Genomic DNA, 22509 nt, shown 5'->3' with positions numbered 1-22509 from the left:
TAAAACATTGCTAGCTTGGACGCTTCCGGACCATGTTATATTCTAACGGGACGGAGAATAGAGAGCGATGTACCGATCGACGTCACACGGCGACGAGTCTCGAGGACGCACCACTGGCGATTCATACGTGCCTGTACGAAGAAGCTCTGTCGGGACGACCCTGAACTCGGGAGAATCTCAAGATAAATCGAGTGAAGCGACCCCCCGGGAACTACCCGTCTGTCGATCTCTTAGAGGTGACGCGCCGCGCGGAGTGCCCGGAGAGATTATCCTGAAACCGGCATTTTATGTTGAGGACATCGGAACAAACCCCATTCGAGGTCATGCAGCCCACGTCTGCTCCTGAGTGTTGCTTCTCCAAGCGGTTTCTGATTCCAGCCTCTCCGACCACGTACATACCATCCACTGATGCGGTCGCTCCCTCAACTTTTTCGCAGCCCGCGTCGAGCCACCTGATGGCTCGGTGCTCGAAAGCGGAACATTGTTCTGAGATGCACTGCTCCACCCTGATTCTTCAACCATGCAGAGTGATGACGCTTCCGATAGTCTCGATGGGGAGTGCATCTTCCTTTTTGGTAGGAGTATTTTGCAAATTAAACCCGAGACTCTTGTTGGCAGAAAGATATCCGATTCCGAACTTTCTCCACGAGTTGCGTGGAGGCAGCACGCATTCATCGGCCGAAGTTCTCTCCGAGTGCGAACTTCCTAGACCCCGTAATGTCATGGATCCCGGCATCGATGTGAGATAGCGGGATTCATGAATCATCGGATTCTCTCTTCACAGCGTTATCGAGCCAACGAGAATTTTCTCGCTTAATCGAAACCGAGACCTTCGATGTTGCAGTCGGGCATCGAACTGACCGAGTGAGCTTTTCGAGTCCGGTCGCGTCTCTCTGTATAAACATTGCTCCCGCTTATAGAAATTCTCTCTGCTCGAGCTTCTCCCCTCAACCCAGAGATCTGGTACGACCCGGAGACGAAAGTCCACCGTATACGCATAGTCCGTGTTGCTCTGTCCGAAAAATCTGTCTTCAGTCGGATTGGCCGTCACACTTGGCCAGCTTCGGTAAGGGGCTGGAAAGAGACTTAGTGAGAAAGTAAGTGGCGCAAAAAAAACACCGCTAGCACACCATTTGGAAGCTACGCGAAAGACACCACCGTTCCTTCGCCTGTTCACTCCATAAGATAAACGTGAAGCCCCGCCGTTGTTCCCAGCCGGGATCGTTCACGCGTACTGACGCGGGATTTCCACAACAATCCAGCTGTGAATCATTTTCTCGGAAACGTCGCATCGCGGAAATATCTCGCGTAGGGAGGTGCTGACTTCGAGCATCCGTCGACGAATCTGTCCTGTTCCTGTGCGTCATGCCTCTCGTAGCAAGTGCTCAAGTGTCCCAAACGATGCCGGATAACCCTTGATCCTCTTCTGATATCGGAGTCGTGGCGGCTTGCCTGAAGCAGGAGCAGTTTCTTTTCCCGCCTCCCGTTGAGGGCCGGCTCGTGGACTCGAGACCAGACGACCGAGCTTCGATCGTGCGACGCCAACGCCGTTAACTCGATAGAGATTAGCGCAAGATGCAACTACGCAGTCAACCTATCGTCGCATGCTTCTGTTGTGCGCTGTTGACGCAAATTCTCGAGGCTCGCCAGTACGTACTCATCCGGAGAATCTACGCAGGAGAGGTATGCCATTCGCCGCTAGTCGCTCTAAACAGGCTTCTGAACTCCATCCGGAACTCAGTTGCTCCGGGTAGATTCAGAGAGAATGATAATTAAATCGCTCAGAGGAGGGGGCACGCTAAGCGAATTGTTGCCGCTCCGGAGTTTTAGATGTTCTATCATGCGATGATTGTTTGCCTGTTGCGAGCTCGAAGGAGTCCCGGGTGGCGGATTGGCGCCTCCCCCTGGCGGCAATCGATCGTCGGGCTCCCGGAATATTATCGAAATTTGCCTTCCAGGAAGGTCAAGCGATGCTCGAGAAAGACGAATCTTCGCGTTTACTGGGCTGGCCGCTCGGCGTGAGCTCCGAAGTGGCCCTGATGGATTCAGCCCCGATATTGAGGGCCGTAGTCGAGAAAGACGACGACAGTAACGGTAGAGTGGGAAATTACGTCGAACTTATGTCTTCTCCGGATGCTCTGATATAATATATCCAATCAAAACGTCCGTGCTGCTCTCAGCGCTCACGAGTCGTATGCAGACTAAGCGATCAATTTCGGAGCGATTGCCTCCAATAATCCTGGAGTCTGGAGAACTGGGAAGGTTGCAAAAGCGCAAAACGCTCCAGAGCAATCGGATTGGAACAGACCACTTCAAGTTTTTCCTCTCAATGTTTGAGAGAAACCACAAGCGCATTCAGAGCGGATCGACCAGAATCTGAGCGGTCATTTCTTTCCACAGAAGTGCTCTCATCGAAAGGTGAAGTGTCTCGGTCAACGGGTTTGTATCAGGGTCGGAGCGCTCCACGACGCGTAGAGACTAGCCCCAGCGAGAAAACAGAAGAGATTGCCTCCGGCGATGAGGGGCTCGTAAAAGTCAAGGACGATCAACGAGAAAAGATTGACATACACAATCTCGAGGTGAGCTTTCAGTGTCCGTGGTGAGCGGGGCAGCGGTTCGGGTTCTCTCGTGAAGCACACTCGCGAGCTTGCGTAGATAAAAGAACAACGCTCCTCCACTGCACGAGACTCAAACACCTCCCAAGTTCGGCAATGATGAGCTCTTTTGCTTTCGCTGAGGTCTCAGGCTAGTGGAGAATCTGCTTGGGATTATCCCTACGTTGATCATTCTGTTTCGATCGAAGCTAGCTGAATCGGGGAAGGAGATCGGAGGCAGAAAAAAAACGAATGACCACTCCGCCGATTTTCGACGAGAGGACAACTCAAAGGAATGTGGGCGAGAATACAAGAAATCATGAATTTCTGTGGTTTTTCTGCGAGGCTGCCCAACCGTTTCAATGACTTCCGAATCGCGGTATCGTCAAGTTCAGTTTTCCGATTAAGAATTTTCAACAAGGTCCGATATGAGAGTTGTTCGCCAGGCTGGCGTCGCTGCAAGCTTCCCCAGCTTGGTGGTCGTTGTTTCTCGGTAGCGTGAGAGCTCGCTAGGAATTTCTGATATCGTCGCGAAATTTCGCTGAATCCAGGATATAGTAGCGCTATACTCCTAGTCCACCGGGTTCTGCCTAGGATTGAATCGGTTTAGAGTTTTCCTGCTGATTGACGACCGGCAGCTCCGTCTGGCGCCAGTCAGCCCTAGGATCGTTTCGGAATTCCCCCCTCAATGGCAGATCAGACGAGGGTCATGAGAGCCGAGTTTTCATTCAGTTCCATAAGCTTTACGGACGTTCACTCGGAATTTCTTCCAGCCGGACATGGCGGAAAGTCAAAAAGGATCGAATGCAACCGGCTCGGTCTCCGGCGAGGACGGTCCGAAGACGAAGGCAAGTTCATCCAGAGCGGATCAGAGGGATCTTGGAAAGTTAGACAGGTCTGGATAGCTGTCCCCGACGGCTATCTCTCCTCGCAGATGACTCGCCAAGTCTTATGTCTACAGGCGAATTCAGAGAGCAGCGCGGAATCGACCGCGGAGAACGAAAAGGAATTGGATTCAATAGACATCGCGAATATCGAACGAATCATGTCCAGGTAAAGCTTGTGGATCAGGCGGTCAACGAAATGAAATAGCTTCAAATCCGCCCGCAGCTATCGTCTACGACGACGAGCCGGAGAGGCTTCTCCCGGGCGTTCGTTGATACGTTTTCTCGTTTTCTAGACATAAGATACGCATCATGGGGGTGCCCCACCCAATGGCTGAGGTTCTCTTGGACCGAGAAAAAGCCGAAAGTGTGAAACGAGTTACGTCTGGACCGCACGAGATCGTCGGAGCCGAATCACAAGTAAGACAATATTGATCAGCCGCTCTTTTCTTCAGCATTTTTCTAAATGATTGGAAGAATTGCTTGAACGACAGAGAATGAATTCATCTTTTCCTCAGGAAAACCGTCGTGTGGAAGGTTCACCCAAGAGAGCTATACCGGAACAAGTGATGCGAATTGCCGAATGGTTGCTAAACCGCGGACCTTGAGATCTTTGGACTGCGAAATATGAAGAAAAGCTCCGTCTTGAGCTGATTCTCGCAACCAGAGAAAATCGACTGGTCGACGAGGACGTTTCATCAGTCAGACGACGTGTATGAGGGATCTGAAATTCGTCTAAATTCCGAGGGGCGGAATCGTGTACATGGGTGAAAGCGGCATCAAGCATGGGGGATGAATCCTCCTAGAATGCCAGTCGACATTATCCTGCCTTGAAATCGAGCCTGGGTGTCGCACGCTGCCGGTTGAACGGGACGCTCATTGAGCACTGGTCATGCGGCTGTAGAAGTGGGGAACTTTTCAGAAAACTCCCACGCTATGGTTCCATGATATGGTCGGAAAAACCGCTCACGAGAGAAATTTCGTGCAAGGCTGGGAACAGATCGGGGAAAAAGTTCTCGGATGCTGTCCAAATATCACAATGCTCCACTCCATTTCTCAAGAGAGATGGTTCATCGCCGCTCGCAACTTCTGAGAGAGGGGGAGGAGCTTCTGCAGTTGATCCGTTAGCGGTTTCAGAATTTGGAATTCAGAACCCGTGAGCCTATCATATACGAATAATAAATCCCATGATTCTCCAAGTTCGTCGGTGTAATTCAATTGGCTGTCAACTATCAACTAATGAGCTCAAAGCTTGTGAGCCATCGGACCAGATTAGAGAACCTGCGAAATGCGGACGTAAGAGCTTCTTGCTCTCGTAAAGGACGTCGACGCCGCTCTGAAATATGGATCACTTCGTGAGATATAGAGGATTTCTAGTCCTGAATATCACACCACATAAACGTCGCATCGGGCGCGCTCGTCGCCATCTAATCCACTGGGAGAGAATCGTCGTCGTCAAGCGGCTCCATCGGTTCCTCGCATCTCGAGTACGTGCTCCGATCGGATCCAGTGCCTACAAGTCCAGAGAATGAATTGCGCAACAGAAGAATAGATTCGACCCAGGGCGCATTCCGAACTCGGGGACTCCTCTCGGCCTCCTGGAATATACAATTTACGCCTCAGCGGAATAATTGAATCGTTTCTGATCGCTCTCAGTTTATCGCTCCGAAGGATTCGCGACGTGGGGAAATCGGCCAATCAAATTTGGCTACTTATCCTTGCCCACTCTCCTGACTGACTTGTGAGAGCTGGGTGTGAGGGAGATGAGCGCACCATTTCAATTGGATGATGAAATTATTGGTAGATTGAATGAGCTTCTCGCGGGCCTCCGATTGGTTATTTTCATCCCATGGACCACTCAGGATCATGAGCTACTCGCGAACAAGATACGTATGGTTGCCGACTCTCTCGCGGAGCCACTCCGATGTCTCAAGCCTTTCCGACGCTTGGGAAAGCATATCCGGGTCATGTCTTCCGTGGCACAGAAAAAACTCTTGGCGTAGACGCTGCTGGGACGAGTCCCAGAAAAACTTCGCGGTCGTTGACATTGTCTCCCTCGAGTCAGATTTTCTTCGGGATCACGCTGAAAATTCCTGACGTCAGGAGTCACTGGGTAAGCGACAGGAGTGCGATACAACACCGCACGTATGGAGGTCCAGCATAGAACTCGTCAGCCTGAGTCACTGAAAGACAGAAACGTGTACGCCTTACCACGAGGAAAATTGTCAAGCTGAGCCGATCCAGACATGCAGAGGACAATTAAAAGACGCGGATGCTGCGCGTCCACAGAATACGACGACCGCGGTTATGAAACCTCGGGCTATCCGTCCCTCACAAGTTGAGGAAAACGTCTCCTGAAGGATTATTTTTGCAACTCGAGGGTTCGACCGGAAAGTAGGAAACGAGGAACGAGGATAAGGCGAAATCCGTGAAGTTTGGTTCAGGCTTGATCTCGACGCAATTAGAACGTTTACCGTGGGCAAGATTTCGACTTCCGATGCCAATTGATGGGGCTGGTCAATTGCTTCCATTGTAGGTATCCCGGATGCTAATGATGACGCTCAGCGATCTAGACTGGACCATAATTCACACGGGAGGCGAAAGTCGGCTGGAATCAAGCGTATCGTGAATGGCGCTCCTCGAGACCTTGACTTGTGGGGAACTGTCAGAACCCGCGCACTCGTGCCGTGATGCGCAAGTCCGTTGAATTCTCGCACAGACGCGTGTGCTGGTTCTTGTAAACATGGTGAACTTATTGGCAGGATCTCTGCTTCTCGTGAATCGTTTCGACCCGGGCGAAACAGTAGCTAGTCCTGCCCCCCTTTCCACGCAAAACTTCCGAACGCATATTGGATTGGTAAATTGGCGCTTGAAGAATTGTGAGCCAAGCCTGACGGCGGAACAGACGAGCTCCGAGCGGCTTGCCGCAGGCCCTAACGACCGGAACCTCTCCCTGCCCGAGAATGTTCCCCCGACTACAAGTCATTGTATTCTCGAGACTCGCCCTTGACCTTGGGAATGAACTCGCGAGCCGCCCTTCTCGCCTAACCCAAGCATTCCCGTTCCCCCGGTTTTTCGTTTCCGCCCAACCGGCCCTGCTATGCGGCTCCTGTTGAGCCATTCTTCGTTTGCCACGGTTCGCAGATTCCGACGGAATTGAGCTATAATGTTATTGATCTACGGCCTAGCGCTCGCGTTAAATGTGTCGGTTTTCGAAATTTCTCCTCCCGAGCGATGAAATGTGTCGCTTCGGAGGCTCTCCGGAAGTTCGAAGGTCATCGAGTTTTTCTCCACAGTTATGAATCAGGCTCGCTCACCCCCCCCCCCCCGTAACGAGGCTGCTAACGCGATTAATTTACTCCATATCGCTGCCCTCTGGCTCCTCAATTTTCAGACGTCAACTCCCTGATCCGATCAGATGTTTTTCTCCGAGCTGAGCCCATTACGTCGATTCCTTCGTCACAACATTCAAAGGTCGATCGACTACTGATTCGCAGTCAGTGGAATGTCTCTTCTTTTTCTGTTCAGCCGGCGCGGTGGCTCCTCTTCCCTTCAGTCGCTCGCTCGCCCGCCCACCGTCAGATCAAGCGCTAATTGGAATAACATTTCACTTGTGGCGATTTGCGTCAACTTGTCCCCTGCACAGTCGGAATCTTTCCACGCGTCATCGGGCTCGTCGCACCCAGTCGCGAATGCTCGTGACCTGCTGTGGAGGACCCCATCTCACGATTTGTTTTAGTCGGCTCTAACTCTGGAGCTCACGGATTCGGTTTCTCTTGAAGGCGGCCTCCTTGCTCCAGGCGAAACATTGAGAACTATTCGATTGCCCATGACACGCTGTTGTCCTAGCAGCGTCATCACGCTCTGGATGCCGCCCTGTGGCATCGTTCCGGTGCTGCCCCGATCAGGGTGAAATGGTCCCGAACGGCCCTCGTGGAGCATGCTCCAACGATATCCACATTCCAGTACTCTTTCTGGGGCTCCACAATTGTGGAATTAGTGCCCACCATCCGACGTTCATCTTCCTCTGCCCTCTACCAAATAATCCGTACCGATCTGTACGAGTCCGGGGCGGAACGATTTTTTGCCAAAGACGCTTTCGACCTTTAGGCCGGCTTCTGTCGAGCTCGAATCACACGACACGATTTTTGTTGACACGCGAACTTCCGGAGAAAATTGCGGCGTTCACGTCAATGTTAGCGAGGCACCGGTCCGACGAACGAAGAGGTTTTTGACCTCGAGCTCCGATCATTGAAGCGGAATGCGGTTGGGTCAGAGCCTGATGCCTTTCACAAGGTTGCATCATGGGAAAACGTCTGTGCCTGAGCCTTCAGGCAAACCTCTAGGGACTATTATCGAGCTCCCAAACTGCAATACTCACGTTCTCCCAAGGCTCGGCTCTGTCCGGCGATCTCCGTTGCGCTCCTCCCTTTCCAATCAAAAGGATGAAACCGACTTAGATCTGTCGCCTGACAAGATCAGACCCACTTCCTCACTCTGATTGGGAGTCATTCACTTCTCCAATAATTATGAATCGACCAACGATCACTCCACAGATTCGCAATCGTCCCTCGCTGTTTACAGCACCCAGGCATGATTCCGACGAAATAATTACGCAGCGAGATTCGAGATTGAGTTCGTAACGACGATCGAGGGGGAGTTCGTTTCCGGAAGTAAAAATTGGTGGATTTAGGTGAGAGACGCTGAAGAGCGGTCCCACGCCATCTTTCACTCATGTTCTAGCCTTCGCTCACAGTGACCAGAGCATCCTCACCCTTCCGAGATGAATTTTCCTTCAATTAGCTCACGGAGCTGCTTGGACAAGCACTAAGATCCGAACGCATGTCGTAAGCAGCTGACGCTAGTGAGGACGGCTCCTACCCAGAATAAGCGGATACGTTCCGTGAGCTGCGTCTCTGGTCCCGTGGCGGTGTGTGCTGGGCGGTGTGTGACATGGAATTCGAGCCCATATCTCCCCGAGGGGGATTCTTAGCCGCTTCGGCCAAACAATACGTGTTCTCCATAGTGTTAGCGACGCTCGGTCTAATCGCCTTCAAAGGTTTCGTTCAGTGGCTGCGGAGATACCTACTTCTCAGAAATGTACCAGGACCAAGCGACACATTCCCGCCGTGGTTCCTGATGTGGGTATTCTGGACCAGATTCTCAGTCAAGAGAACGGATGTCACTCATGGTATGGATTCAACTTCTATTTCTTTCAGAAAAATAATTAGCTCAGGAGGCCGAGGATTCAGATTCTCATAGCTTCAGTATTGGCACTGGGAATTATCGGCTTCATTATTGGCGAGAACGGTCGTCGACATGTGCGAATCTAAACTCCCAGGGCAAGAGAAACGGAGCCTGAATACTGCAGAAAAAGCAGAGCTCAGAATCCCTTTTCTATCACTGTTGGTTCAGTCGTACGCTGAAACCGGGTCATAAAGCCGTAATTCCGATTGCTTGATATGAAAATTGAAACTTTTTGCGTGTATTTCGACCTCCATGTGGTATTCGGTTCATGCCGTGTGACAAGAATCCCGCAAGTATCGCAGGGGTTCGGGGAAGGAAGGAAAACACAATTATTGATAGGGACTGGTTCTCACGAAAACGTCTTCCGTGGAAGGAGCGCGCGCGCCGATCGATCTCGAGAGTGTTGAGCTGTACCGACTTGTCTCGATCGCCCCCAGATGCCGCTTGGCAGCGCCACTGAAGCCGAAAGAGAGCAAGCCCAGAGGAGCTCTATCGCTGGGTGCGTGGGAGCGCGAGCGGCCTTCGCCGGCGACGTCTGAGAGAACTCTTTTTATTGAAGAAATCCACGGATCTACTGTTGGTCTGACAAGTCGATCCGTGACACCGTGAGCGATGCTAACTGCTCGCGATGTTTTTGGTTTACGACAGAAGACAGAGCATGGAGTAGTCGAGCAATGCGATTGTTCCGCCTGAGTCGGGAGGTAAGGAACGGAGGAAAAGTATCCATTGGCTTGAGCTCGATAGAAAAGCTACAAGGGATACTCTAAGATCAGCCCGCTTCCCGAATATCGGCGCAAAGGAAGAAACTTGCTAGAATTGAGACTCACCAGCGGAGCGAACCTCTTCCGCGGCTCAATTTTCGTAAAAGAAGGCTGACGGTTTTACGACCTCGGTGCGCACTGGATGTGACAGAGTCTACACGGAGAGTAGCTATTCTCATATAACATCGAGCTCGAAATGTTGTCGTTGACCTCGAACTCGGGCTTTTGTAAGGAGCTAGGACAGCTTGTCGCCTCCATCAATTGATAGAGCAAGTCATTCTTCCGCAGAAATGGCGAAGACTTTAGGAGAAGTCGGGGACACCTACCCCCGAAAGAACGAAGGAGTCTGCAAAATCTACCTGGGCTTCACGCCGTTCGTCATGCTTACTCGAGCCCAGAGCGCCGAAGCTCTGCTGTCAGACAATGTAAACCTCTCCAAACCGATGACATACAGATTCTTCAACAAGTACATTGACGGCTCACTGCTCATATCGTAAGTCGTCAGCTCAGGAGCGGGAATCATTCTCGATCTCCGAGACCGATCCTCGGTCACGAGTTTTTAATGTCCTTCAAGCAGGCGCGTGTCAGAATTAGAGGCTTCGATTTTCCAGAACCGGAGACTTCTGGCGCTTCCAACGGAAAATCCTGACCCCGGCCTTCCATTTCAAAATCCTCGACGACTTCATGGGAGTTTTCAACAAACAGGCTGCCAAGTTCGTTGTGTATTTAGGCAAATTGCCCTTGAATGAAGAAATCCGGGTGTTGCGCGAGTCGAGTAAATGTACGATCAACGTTATCGGCGGTGAGCATCCTTTCGGTATTCGTCGAGTGCATTTAAGAACGTCCTACACGGACCGCACAGTTTCGCGAGACGGATTCCACTCCTCATAGTTTCGCGAAGAATGATCCCAACAATCGCCCTTCTCAACGCAGAAACAACTCTGGGACACGACGTGGATGCCATGTCGGGCGAGAACTACTATGGGAGAGCCCTTTCGTTGTGGGTATATGAGGAAATTCCGGATTTAGCGAGAGCTTGAGTGGAGCAAGAAATTATAGAGGGAGAGAGTATCGCATCTGAAGACATCCCCTCGCATGTTTCTCGCAGAACCAGATTTCGAGACTGAGGCTATTTCAGACTACAAGCCCTGATATTGGTCCGAAGTTTCCGTCCCTGGATGTGGTTCGACTCAATCTACTACAGGTTCACTCAAGAAGGCTCGCTCGCCAAGCAATGTATCAAAGCTATGCACGGACTCTCCACGTGAGTCGATCGATGGAATCCTGCCGGTCCCACAAATGTCCACGAAACCGCGGGCCCGACCTTCTGACGGAACGAAAAAATTCTGCGGAGATCCCCTGCCAATTACTGAGCCTGTTCTCCAAAAACCCTTCTTTGCAGCCGCATCCTACGCGCGCGTCTCCACGAGCGCAAAGAAGAAGCCAAGGAGCGAAGCAAAATCAACGGTACACTTACCCCAGCACCCCCGGAAAAGAAGAGACTTCGCACCTTGATAGAGATTCTCTTGGACTCCCATGAACAAAACCCTACCTTAGTGCCCGAGAAACTAGTCCAATCCGGAGTAGACTTGATGCTTTTTGCCGTGAGTGTATCCAATTTGAAAACCGGACAGAATCCATTGTCCTGCATGGGTCGCTCGGTGATGAAACAGGATGCCGATTGCCATGTCGTTTCTTTGGAACTTTTCCAAATGTTAACTAAATGTCTCCGAGTGAGTTCCTCGAAAAATCGACGTCTTCTTCCCAGGGCCAAGATACGACAGCGACCAACCTGGCGTGGACGGTGTTCCTGCTGGGTCACAGCCCGGATGTTCAAGAGAAGTGTCGTCAGGAATTGTTTCGAGTTCTTGGGCCCGACCCCTCGAGCCCGGTGACATCTGAGCACCTGAAAACGTTGAAGTATTTCGATGCTACGATCAAGGTGAGCTCACAGTTGGAACTACGACTTCCTCATCTCATATTTACGCCACTTCATCTTGATCGAGCTCCCATCGAGAATTGAGCTTCGTACATCGATTCCTATAAATCATGGGTTTCAGGAGTCCATGAGAGTGTACCCGCCTGTACCGTTGATCGGGCGACAGCTGGAGACAGATATCAAGATCAAAGGTAAGTTTCTGGCGGCTTCTTATTAGCTCGTTCGAGTCGCCTGATCAGAACGCTTGACGCTCCTGTAGGACTCTCGGGAAAGTCCCCGATAACGCTCGGTTCGATTCGATTGCCTTCTAGGGGACGGGAGATCGTTCACCATCCCTGCGGGGGTGCAAGTCTTCGTCTCAATTTTCCATATGCATCACGATCCGAAATACTTCCCCAATCCCGAGAAATTCGATCCTGAACGTTTCTTGGACGAAAACGCACCCCACAAGAGCCATCCGTTCTCCTACGTGCCGTTCTCTGGTGGACCCAGGAATTGTATCGGACAAAAGTTCGCCATGATGGAGGTCAAGGTGCGTAAAATCAGAAAAGAGAACACTGTTCAAGTACTGTTCGGAAATCGCCACTGTTCGGCCGAAACGTATTCCGGTAGGAGAGTCTCGGTCTCTCGAGAGATGTGATTCCAACCGGGAAATATTTTCTCGATCTAGCTTTTTGTCAGCTTGAGTCCCTTAAATTCCCAGGTTATTCTCGCTCATCTGCTCAGGAACTACAGATGGACGAGTACCCGAGCCAGAAAAGACCTGAAATTGGTTTTCGAAATCGTCATGAGAGTCAAAGGAGATCTCCGTATACGACTCGAGCCCCTGCGTCCGACGGAGCGTCTGAACAAAGAAAACTCGACACCGGACTCGCTGACAGCCTAGTATCCATCGTGACGAAATAAACAGGAGCTTACCCCGAGTCTAGTGTTCTGGATATTTGCATGAGGAAACGAGGTTCGTCCAGATGAGTCATTGTTATTTTCCACATCATAAATAAAAGCTTAAAGAGCAGAATTTCCGCTCTCGATACGACAACAATGCCCTTTATGTGCTTGTGTGGAGGTGTGTATGTTTGTTGTGAGGCTTTCAGAAACTTCCAGTCAGCTATAACGAGGCCAGCTACCTGGGAAAGAGTTCAGGGACCTACAGGGGCAACGAGCTGAAGGACTGCACCCAGGCGCTGCGGCAACAGACGAAGCGTTCGACGTCCTACTACAGGTCGCAATCTTGTGGGATCGAGGGAATCTCGCAATCGAAGTGAGCAAACGTTCTCGAGAAGTTACCGTAATCCCCGAGTGCCGAGTGAGACGTTTCGTTTGGCTGGATCGGACCGATAAGCACGGCACGGGGATCAGGGATCTGGTTTCTGTCCGTGGAGCCGTCCCTAGATTAATTGAAAGCATTAATTGATGAAAGCTCGGCCGAATTCGAACCCGGCCGAGACTAGAGCCAATTATACTCGAGCAACGACTACCGAATGTGTAGAATAATTTATCGTACCGATAATCATTTTCGTCGCATGTCGGCAGCATTCGATTCCGGGGCCTGAGGCATCCGACCCGAGTTTATGTTGGAATAATTCTCTTCGCCTAATATGAATAGAAGTAGTGTAGTAGTAGCAGTCTCTACCGGGGACCATTCGACCTAGGCGGTCGGCGTCGACGACAATATCAACGGCCCAAGGTTTCTTGCCTTAGTTTCGCTTGCTGCGGGGCTTCTTACAGACAAGGGAAGAAGACCGCTGCCGGAGATCGGAGGTCGGACGATCGGCTGATCAAACACTCGATCGAATCACTAACGAAGACGCCGTGATTGCAACGGACGATCTCCTGTTTACAGAGCAACTCCAACAAACTGAGAAATCCTTAGGTGCTCCAGACCTTGGCGTGTATCCGCTCCACCAACAGCAGAAGAAATCCCGTCCCCTATACCGCAGATTCTGCACTTGGGAGTCGGCCAGATGAGGGGATGCGCGAAGAGTTCCGCCCATTCCTCCAATTTTCCGCGCTTCCCCCGTTTATCTTCTAGGAACCGAATGAACATGGATGAGCGAGAGCGTCAGAATCAGGCGAAGGAAGAAAGGCTGGTCGGCGACCTTGGGAATCCGTCGCCCCGATCCAGCTGCCGGTAGGAGCACGCGAATGGTTGCGGAATTCGCCTTTCGATTACGGCCTATGTCGGTTAGCAGATAGGGCAAGAATCGGTGAGCGTTGTTCTTCGTTGCTAAGCCCATGCAAGCGTGTGCTCTATCCAGGCATCGTTGACGTGCGGGCACGAAACCTGTTATTGGATTGTTTTCTCCTCCGACTGCAGTGGAGGCAATGACTCGAGCATCGAACGAGAATGGAGAATAACTATTAGGACTCTCAGATGAGTCGCGCTGACTTCTTGGCGGGGATTCAGATGAAAAACATGCTTAACCGTATGTAGCGCGCGCCTCGCGGTGTCGTATCGAGCGTCGCTGCGATCATTCGATTCGTCTAACCCTCGGGGCTCGATTCGGTCGCCAGACAGTGGAGCTGATGATGACTAGACTACATGTCGCCAAACCATCATTTAGGAGTCGAGGAGCCTTGAGGACTTCTCCTGTAGCAGAAAACTTGGCTCTCAGTTCGAGAAAATGGAGTTTTTACGAATACAAGATAATGGAGGCGGTATTCCGCGCGGTCGGCACGGATACTCCACGTGACTCCCCCGTCGGAGTTTACTGGTAGATTGGAAAACAAGGTGGATAAATAAATTCATAGATCACTTGTGAGCTCCTAAGTTCCAGAGGAACCCGTCGTCCATGGAATCTTTCGCACCTTGGTCCGAACTAAATTCGGCCGCAACGAGTCGTCTGATGAAGCGGAAAGAATTCGATCGAGCTAAATTGTCGGAGACTCGCGCCGAGAATAGTGCAGACGGGAATTGGATCGGGACAAAGGTCGCAAGGGAGGTCGGTGGTCAGTTTTTGCTCCGGGGGGAAGCTCAATCACATTAGGTTCCAATTGTGAGGTCGTTGGCATACTGGCGACACGTTTGACGGCAGCCGCTGCTCCTTTCTTACCATCACAGCAGAATGCGTCAGACATACATTTTCTATGAACGTGAATGTCCCGCTCGCTCCCTCTCACGCGCTGACGCGTCTTCGCCTTGCGCATCCCGACTTTCCCCCTTACCGGGAACTACAAAGAGTCGTAAGGAGAACCCTCGACGCATGCAGATGGGGATCTCCCTTCAGCCCCCCCCATATAACGCGAGTCGTATAGGTCAATAACCTGTCAACGGGAGAGGCTCGACGACCGTGAAAAACCCCAGCAACACATTCCAATAGAGAAGCCTCCCAAAGTTTTCTTGTTCACCGAAGTTACGGCCGATGACGATGATCGTCCACTTAGTTCGCGGAAGGAACGCGTCTCTGTGACCTTTAGCGGAGTGAACCTTCATTCAAGCATCAATGGGTGACCCCTGGCGACGGAGAACTTCTGGGAAATTCGGCTTCCTCCCACCTGTATTCCAAACCGACTATCTCCCCCCCCCCCTCCATGCATTAGGAGAGAAGAGGACGAGCTTCTGATCAAACCGGGAATATTATGCTTTGCATTTCATGGTATTTGGAGGAACTACACCGTGTTTGAATATCTCTCGATTGCGAGTCCGCTGATTGGCTCGCACCGCGCGAGTTTCAGCGACCCGGGATATCATTCGTATCTCCGTAGCAGGTATCTAAATCATATGACCGTATCCTGGAGAGCTTTCGATTTCAGACTAAGCCCGTTCAGTGACCGCGTGACTAGCTCTCCGGCGACGCGAAGATCTTCGCGACGAAGGTTGGTCTCAAGAGCGACTTTCCTGAATACCCAGGAAAGTACGACCTTCTCTTCCATCATGGCGAATTTCTGACCTGAAAAGCGCCGAGAGAATCCACTGTAGCAATTAGAAAGTGTTTGCCTCGCAATGAATCTGGGAGCGACTCATCCGTCCTCAGCGATTTTTTCTCCGTTCGCGAATCTACTTACCAATGCAGTTTCTCGGACCGGCCGAGAAGGGAACGTAAGCATATGGATGTCGGCCTTCGCAATTCTCGGGTAGGAATCTGTCCGGATCAAATCTCTCTGGGTCAGGAAACGTTTTTTCGTCTCGGTGGAGCGTGAATATTACCAAAAGCGCTTGCGTGCCAGCGGGAATGGTTTTTTTCTCTGGAAGAGAGAAGAACAATTAGGGTCCCAACTGAGGCACTTTCATAATTATCGAACTCGCGTATTGGAAGCTGAGAGGAGAAGACTTTTCTAGATCATGTCGGGGTTCGGCGGGTCGGGGAAAGTCTGTCCGAGAAATCTGCTACATCTTATAGAGGCATTGTCGGGTCTCGATTGCAGGACAGAACTCCTCGGATCTGACTGGATCCTTGGCAAGAAGAACGCGCTTTTCCGTGTATGAGACCTCAAGTAGGGAGTCCCGTGTAGCATCGAGCGCCGCCGAGCGCAATCCCCGATTGCGAAGCTTTCCCTCCTTCCATTCCGGTTTTTTGATCTATCCGATTGCTCACTGAATTCGGTATCCGTCGTGAATTTCCTTCCGATAAAGGGGACCGAAGGGTAGAGTCTCTGAGATTCCTGCAAGTGTGGAACGGTTCGGGAAAAAATGCGTCTCGGTCGGATGAGCGGTGAAAGCGTTCAGTGATGATTTTCCCCAAATTCACACATTTGGTTCTCTGAGATTTCTCTCCGCTCCAACGGCTCCCGATGCGGAGTTCCGTGGTCGGCGTCATAAGCACCGATTCCATGCTCATGTATTATCCGCTCGAATGGGATGAGCCAATCTTACCTTGATGCAGCACTCGAGGTATTTCATCCTGGCCAGGTCTTCATTGGTCGCGTGCCGCTTCTGATCCCCGCGGAAAATCTCCTCCAACTCCTCGTAAACCCTCCGCTGAGCCTCGGGATTCTGCGCCAACAAAAACAGAGTCCAAGAGATTCCTGCAAATGTCATCGAGGTCATTGCTTCCGATCAGCGGACCGGAAGTTCGCTCCAGAAATTTCGGACACTGAGTGATTCAGGGAAGAAAACGATTCCCCTAGAACAATGCTCGCCGACCATGGTCCATCGGAGTCGCGGAGGGAAGAACCCCTCCGAGAGAACGACACACCTAAGAGAAGAGGAATGCCGGGAATATGCCCCGCCTGGGCTTGCTATTCATGCCTTCCCATTCTTCGCTCAGCTCAACGTTACCGGAAGAGAATGGACTTCTTTCATATGCGCATACATCGCGTCCTTGCGACGCGTATCTAGGTCGTATCGGAGCCGCACCGTCCGCATACGTAGCGAATAGACTTGGGGAAAATATGAATTTCTCTGCCGGAGCAGTTCTCTGCTGAGGTGTCGATAGAGCACATCTGTTGACGATGCTATGACACCGCAGGGCGAGGGGTTCCGAGAGATCGAATTCAGGACACCCAGCGTCAGGTCGAGCAACGGGGGAAATAATCGCGTATGCCGCGGTGTCGGATGGAATAAATTATTTTCTCTCGATCACCTGGGCTGCTCGAGCGGATATTTTATCGGACCTCTAAATGTCGGTTCGTTCTAATGCATGCGAGGCGCGAGGGTCTTATTCCAGCACAGTAAGTATATCCACCCACCCATAGCTGTAGTATCGTGCCCTTCGAACATGAATGTGTCAACTTCTTCCTGGATATCCTCTAAGCTGAGGTCACCCTCCTTGATGTGCCTTTCCAGGAGCAGATTTAGGAATGGCTTCCGCGTTTTCCGACCTATGTCGTTGTCGGTGGACTTGTCGTTTTCTAAGGTGTTCTGTATTTCAGCTCGACGCTCTCGGATGACCTGTAGAGAAAATATACTTTTTCGGAACAATCCATTCCAAAATTCATGAGCTCACGGAGGTGGGATCATGTGGGTGAACTAACAGATTTACCTTCATGGTGAAACTCTGCATTGTATCGATACTCTTGAAGAACTCTCGTCCCTTGCGAGACAACTTGTATGCAGGCTTCGTCCAGTAGTACGGCGCGAAGCTCCTATCCATGAAAGACTCGCCGAGCGTATACAAGGACTTCACGTAATCCGATTCGGGATTAGTCTGGGCCCCGATCCGAACTCCCATTGCCGTCTCTGAAACCAGGCCGAGGCTTTCTCAAACGCTTTGGAGTCAAGGTCGCTCTACGGATAATTCTCATTAGGAGCGCGACAGCTGTCTGGAGCGCGCAGACGACTTAGTCAGTACCGCAGATGATGTCCAGAGTACAGCTGGTGACATCCTTCGTGACGTCGAACATTTCCCCAGTCCTGCTCCTCCCCTTGAGCTTGTCGGCGAGAATAATCCCTTGCTCGTTGAAAACGTCTAAGAAATCCTCCAGGATTTTGAAGTGGAACGCAGGAGTGAGCATTTTCCTTCGGGTTCGCCATTTTGCCCCTTCGCTGGAGAATAGAATGCTTAATTTATTCGCTATCCGCCCACCGAAAGCCGGAATAGGCCGCTCCCGAATCGGAATCGGATTGATTGGATTCACCTCGATGCGATACCGATGAAGGAACTCACCTCGTGAGGAGACCGGTGCCCAACCAATCATGGAGAAGTTCATAGAAGCGCGACTTCTCGATGAGAGTCGTTGAGCTCATAACGAATTCCATCGATTCAGGAGTAGTAACGAACAATATGGGCACATGAAAAACCCAGCCCATAAACGTCGGGTACTCCTTGAACTCCCGGGTGACTCTCAGAAGGAAGTTGAAGATTGCTGGAATATTCGCTCATTGATAATGGAGTCACTCTATCGACCCACCCGAGAGTTGTGCGTTGACCAAGGGTGCTGGGCGTCGGAGGTCCCGGAGGCCGTTGGCTCAGCCCCGAGCCCTGATGCGAGTCACAGGTTCCATTTTCTTTCCCAGGCTGAACCTCACACCCCAACTCTGCCGTTCCATCGAGGGGGCATCGAAACAATTACTGGCCGCTGGGACCTCCAGCGCGAAACGAGCATTCTAGAAGGTCAAGGTGATTCTCTGCGTAGTGAAGTCCCGAGAAGGAACTCACGAACTACCCGGGACGCTAGAACCGCTCTGTACCCGAGCATCTCGTCGTTCTCTAGCAGGCCGCTGAGAACTCGGACACAACTTCGCGAGGGGCAGGGCCCAATCGCTTCAATCCAACGGGGTCTCAGCTCGAGACCCGATTCGGGAATCGTTCGAATGACTGATTTTCATGACCGCAAGAGAGGGCGGCCTCACTCCGATTCGTTTCCCGCCGACTCCCCAAATTCACCACAGGCTCACTGATTTCTTCTGGAGAGTCCCACAGTCTCCTCCGCATGCGTTGTTCCGGCATCAATGAATGCAATGCTCTAAAAGGCATCGATATTTTCTGATACCTGACTGCGATTTTCCGGCGGAGGTGCTCTTGCCAGCCAGGAATCTTCGGAAAATTCGAGGAGAGGGCAGTGACATCGGGACGCTGCGGCAATCTATAGAAAGACGCGCCACGGGTCGCATGTACATAGGGGCCCCATTAGACGGTCTGCCCTTTCCATCGGGGACCTTGTTAGGTCGAATCCGACTTTTGGCCTCTCGGAAGGGGGCAAAGACGAGTCTCCAGACCCGCCTCGCAAATTCCTAGATTATCGTCTGTGCGGAAGCCTGAAAAACCCGGAGGATATGATCATCATCATGAGTCGATCATTCCTCAGAACCACGAACTCGGAGTGGGTGATCCGGGCGGAGCAGAAGCACAGTGCGCTGAAACTCGAAATCATGAGCACTTGGTGCAGTGGAACGCATGTTTGTCCGAGGTCGGGGCGAACCGGTCCTGTCCGCTTTGCTCCGCACGAGTTTGATGTGAGTAGAAGGAAATTCCGCAATCGGAGACAATCGGTCTGCCAGAAGATTCCTCCGCAGTATTCGCTGAGCGTTGCTCAAGTGTCATTAGAAAAATTTCTGGGACCCATCTGCGATAAAGTTCAACTCCTTGATATCCGATGCGTTATGAAACTTTTCGCCCGCTGTCATCGTTCCAATTACACAATGTCAGAGCTGAGCGGAACCGCGACGCAAATAATAATCGGCGCTTCCGCGCCCGCTCCGTCGGATATCGAATTTGACAGCTGTCGACTGCAATGTAAAAGAACTGATGCGACTCTCCGATGTCATCCCTAGTCGGTATCCAAGACGGAGTACACTGCCCTAACTCCGAGAAAAAGAAATCCGTGGGAATCGATGGGGGGGGGCTTCCTTCCACATGAGATCGATACAAGGCCGTCTGGAGATGAAAAGAGTCTCGAAGATCAAAGAAGAAACACAATCCATTCCTGGACTCTGATGAATTCACCAATCACGGGATCACGATCGCGGCTCATCGAAATCCCCCACCATCCCCTCAATCTGTTCCTATCGCGGTGCGTTGTGCTCCTCGTCAGTTGTGCCGAAGAGAGCAAATCAGTCGGACGTATCTTCCCAGGGAAAAATCATCAGACGGAAGCGTTGAGCTTTCGATGCTTTCCGCGCCCGTCTCGAAGCATTGCACGAGCCCCCCGTCTGGGTGGCAGTCGGGCCTGAAGAATAGACGTGGGAACATCCCGAAAGCGCCAGCGACTTTGTCTTGGTAATCGATCGAGAAAAATTTTGAAATTGAATTTTGAAAAAAAAATCGACGAATTCGTTCGAATACAGTAAAAGCTCGTTATAACGACCCCCATTACAACGAATTTCTCGGTACAACGAACAAGGAATTTCTCCTCCTTTGGCCAGCTCGCCATAGGGATAGTGTTGAGCGGCATTCGTTACAGCGAAAACTCAGTACAACGAACCAGTTTCGTCGGTCCTTTCGTGCTCGTAGTAACGAGCTTTTACTGTATTCAACAAACGCCGGGACAGGCGACCGACAAGAGCTCTGTCAATCCAAACAACTAATCTCAAACCGTTGAGTAAGTCACCCACATTCGCATTCCTGATTCCCTAACCGACCGGTAGTAACAAGCTCAGGCAGATTCGCATGGTTCGGACGCGGGATCATCGGGACAATGAACGCTATCGGATGGGGAATCCGTCTCGCAATCAAGTATTGAGTGAGAATCGCTCAGTCATGAGAGCGATTCATATCAGCAAGCCCGTTCACCGGTGACTTGGTTGGCTTCTCACGAGCCCGATGGAGAGATCGAGAGACTTCTCAATCTTGTCCCCTGCTCCGAGGAACCTATATGAAACCGTATCGCACAGTATCGCTGTCGTATATGTACTCGGTCTCGTCCATGACATTGAGTTGTTTTTGACACGAAAATCGATAGAGCGGCAGAGAAAGGAATCGCGGTTTCCCGACTTTTTCGAGGCGAGTTGCTTGAAGCAATTCGCCCTCCACGCCGCACACACTTTCTTCTCACTTCCCACAGTGGCCAATTTTCCATTCCAACAATCTCATCTCATGATCGATGGATGCATTGTGTATGATGGACAGCCTGAGGCAAGCACATCCTCTACTCCTACTGGAAATCATAGTTCGACTTAATCATCGAAATTCCAATAATCCATCAGAACGTGGAGCGCAAATTGGATGCCTCTCCATCGAGCCTTTTCGTTTGGAATCGCTTCGGCCCATCGTCCAGCACAAGACTCGTGTCTGGAAAAGAGAAAACGAGCGCTTTCGGCTTGTCGGCGCCCAATATTCGACAAGCCGGGCCGATTGTTTACAACGCTGGTGGAGCACTGCAGCAGACGGCAATAAAAAGTGACCTTGACTCCATTTACGTTCACGGTACGATTTTGCGGCGCATTTCAAGTCTGACGATGCTCTCCGATGCCGTGCGACTCATGAAAGTGCCGATTATTCCCTTTGCGAGCGATCAATGCTCGAGAATATTTCAGAATCGAGAACTCACCTTGCCCGCCATTATATCCATTGTCTCGCATCATATTCCAGAGCTCGTACTCTATGCCGAAGGGATTCCACCACTCTGGACGCAAACCCGGGAGTTTCATTTTGTGCTCAAAGTATTTTCGCCGCAGTAGATGGAAAACGTACAGTACCAGTACGCCGAGACATATCGTCGAGAGGAGCGTTGCGACCACGCTCGCAGATTGCATCGCTCCCGGGCTGTTGATCCACACTCGAATAATTTCTTCCTCAAATATCACTCGTGGAAACACTGAGCGAAAGATGCGAGAGACCGCTTGTTCTAATGAAGAGCCCCATGACGGAGAGGGGAAGGAGGGAAATCGCTCTCTTCTCTACAAATCCATCGGATAACATTCAGAAATACTTCGGACTCAAAGAGAATGCACCTCACGCTTTCTCTCTCCCGCTGCGACCGGTGGCCGTTGCTCTACCGTCGTGAGTTTACACACACACACAAGGCAGTAAACATGGCGTTTTTCGTGGCGTTTTGGAGGGAATATGGGGACCTCGGAAACTTACACCAATCAGAAACCAAGCTCTTGTACCTCTGTGGAGAGACTCTGGAAAGAGGTAGTTTTTTTGCTCCGGACCGTCACTTTTTTCTTCCGATTCGTGCTGACGCTCGAGTTCCCGTGGAATCGATTAAGGAAGGAGCAAACACCGAATCGTTAGTAAGATTGAGTCTGAAACTTCACGTTTAGCGTTTCATTCGACGAGAATATGCAAATCAGAAGTTTTTCTGAGTGCATCTTTTTTTGCGAAAAAAACTGATTTTCATGAAATTTCACTGCCAAAAAAGTATATGGACCAGGGCGGACCCGGACGGCTCATGGGGGGAAAAATCTCCGTTCACCCCCTCGCCTTCCATTTCCGAAAAAAACCAGCAAGTTTTGGCGAACATGAATGCGTGCTATTCTCAGATATTCGAGTTTGGGTGCCCCGGAGGACATTTGCGGAGACAATCTTCAACTCCCGGATGAACGAGTGCATCGATGGGTTGGAGAAACTCATTTTGAGTTATGCTCATGCTGAAATTGAGCAACTAAGCAACAGATCTCACATCAGAAAGCAGATCAGCAGGCATGTGTCCCGAAAAAGGGAAAAACTCGGGAGACATAATTCGAAAGCGGAACGGTTCTTCGATAAAGAAGCTGAATCGCTCGAAGCCAAAAACTTCAATTCCATCGTGCACTACACTGA

General features: G+C 51.1%; 3 protein-coding genes across 3 annotated transcripts; 2 read left to right on the top strand and 1 right to left on the bottom strand.

The window, feature by feature from the left end:
• Nucleotides 1–1575: 1575 nt before the first annotated feature.
• On the top strand, nucleotides 1576–4086 carry LOC100903035 (uncharacterized). Its single transcript, XM_003744160.1, has 7 exons — nucleotides 1576–1683; nucleotides 1959–2094; nucleotides 2404–2579; nucleotides 3368–3442; nucleotides 3556–3647; nucleotides 3775–3898; nucleotides 3997–4086. The coding sequence occupies exons 1-7, from the start codon at nucleotides 1576–1578 to the stop codon at nucleotides 4084–4086; spliced, it is 801 nt and encodes a 266-aa protein (XP_003744208.1).
• A 5690-nt stretch (nucleotides 4087–9776) lies between these two features.
• Nucleotides 9777–12311, top strand: LOC100902886 (cytochrome P450 4V2-like). The gene is made up of 9 exons (XM_003744159.1): nucleotides 9777–9979; nucleotides 10098–10288; nucleotides 10420–10486; nucleotides 10625–10750; nucleotides 10889–11090; nucleotides 11255–11428; nucleotides 11547–11616; nucleotides 11737–11957; nucleotides 12129–12311. Exons 1-9 carry the CDS (start codon nucleotides 9777–9779, stop codon nucleotides 12309–12311), a joined length of 1437 nt encoding a protein of 478 aa, XP_003744207.1.
• A 2685-nt stretch (nucleotides 12312–14996) lies between these two features.
• LOC100907426 (cytochrome P450 4c3) lies at nucleotides 14997–21559 on the bottom strand. Its single transcript, XM_003744105.2, has 9 exons — nucleotides 21293–21559; nucleotides 17971–18169; nucleotides 17656–17849; nucleotides 17347–17543; nucleotides 17054–17255; nucleotides 16239–16390; nucleotides 15961–16027; nucleotides 15431–15610; nucleotides 14997–15315 (listed from the first exon to the last, which is right to left on the bottom strand). Exons 1-9 carry the CDS (start codon nucleotides 21495–21497, stop codon nucleotides 15143–15145), a joined length of 1569 nt encoding a protein of 522 aa, XP_003744153.1. The 5' UTR covers nucleotides 21498–21559; the 3' UTR covers nucleotides 14997–15142.
• Nucleotides 21560–22509: the final 950 nt, after the last annotated feature.

This window comes from Galendromus occidentalis, unplaced genomic scaffold, assembly GCF_000255335.2.
Source record: "Galendromus occidentalis unplaced genomic scaffold, Mocc_1.1 scf7180000077460, whole genome shotgun sequence".
NCBI lineage: Eukaryota > Metazoa > Arthropoda > Arachnida > Mesostigmata > Phytoseiidae > Galendromus > Galendromus occidentalis.
This window is presented reverse-complemented; position numbering and strand designations above follow the sequence as displayed.

Excerpts from the sequence above, each read along its gene's own strand:
- LOC100903035 (XM_003744160.1), top strand. The coding sequence starts at position 1,576 with ATGCAACTACGCAGTCAACCTATCGTCGCATGCTTCTGTTGTGCGCTG. Across the intron at positions 2,580-3,367 it reads TTGACATACACAATCTCGAG|CCGGACATGGCGGAAAGTCA; the intron begins GTGAGCTTTCAG and ends AATTTCTTCCAG. Across the intron at positions 3,443-3,555 it reads AGGACGGTCCGAAGACGAAG|GCGAATTCAGAGAGCAGCGC; the intron begins GCAAGTTCATCC and ends TTATGTCTACAG.
- LOC100902886 (XM_003744159.1), top strand. The coding sequence starts at position 9,777 with ATGGCGAAGACTTTAGGAGAAGTCGGGGACACCTACCCCCGAAAGAAC. Across the intron at positions 11,091-11,254 it reads TAGACTTGATGCTTTTTGCC|GGCCAAGATACGACAGCGAC; the intron begins GTGAGTGTATCC and ends TCTTCTTCCCAG. Across the intron at positions 11,429-11,546 it reads ATTTCGATGCTACGATCAAG|GAGTCCATGAGAGTGTACCC; the intron begins GTGAGCTCACAG and ends CATGGGTTTCAG.
- LOC100907426 (XM_003744105.2), bottom strand. The coding sequence starts at position 21,497 with ATGCAATCTGCGAGCGTGGTCGCAACGCTCCTCTCGACGATATGTCTC. Across the intron at positions 17,850-17,970 it reads GGCACCGGTCTCCTCACGAG|CGAAGGGGCAAAATGGCGAA; the intron begins GTGAGTTCCTTC and ends TCTATTCTCCAG. Across the intron at positions 15,316-15,430 it reads CGGTCCGAGAAACTGCATTG|GTCAGAAATTCGCCATGATG; the intron begins GTAAGTAGATTC and ends GGCGCTTTTCAG.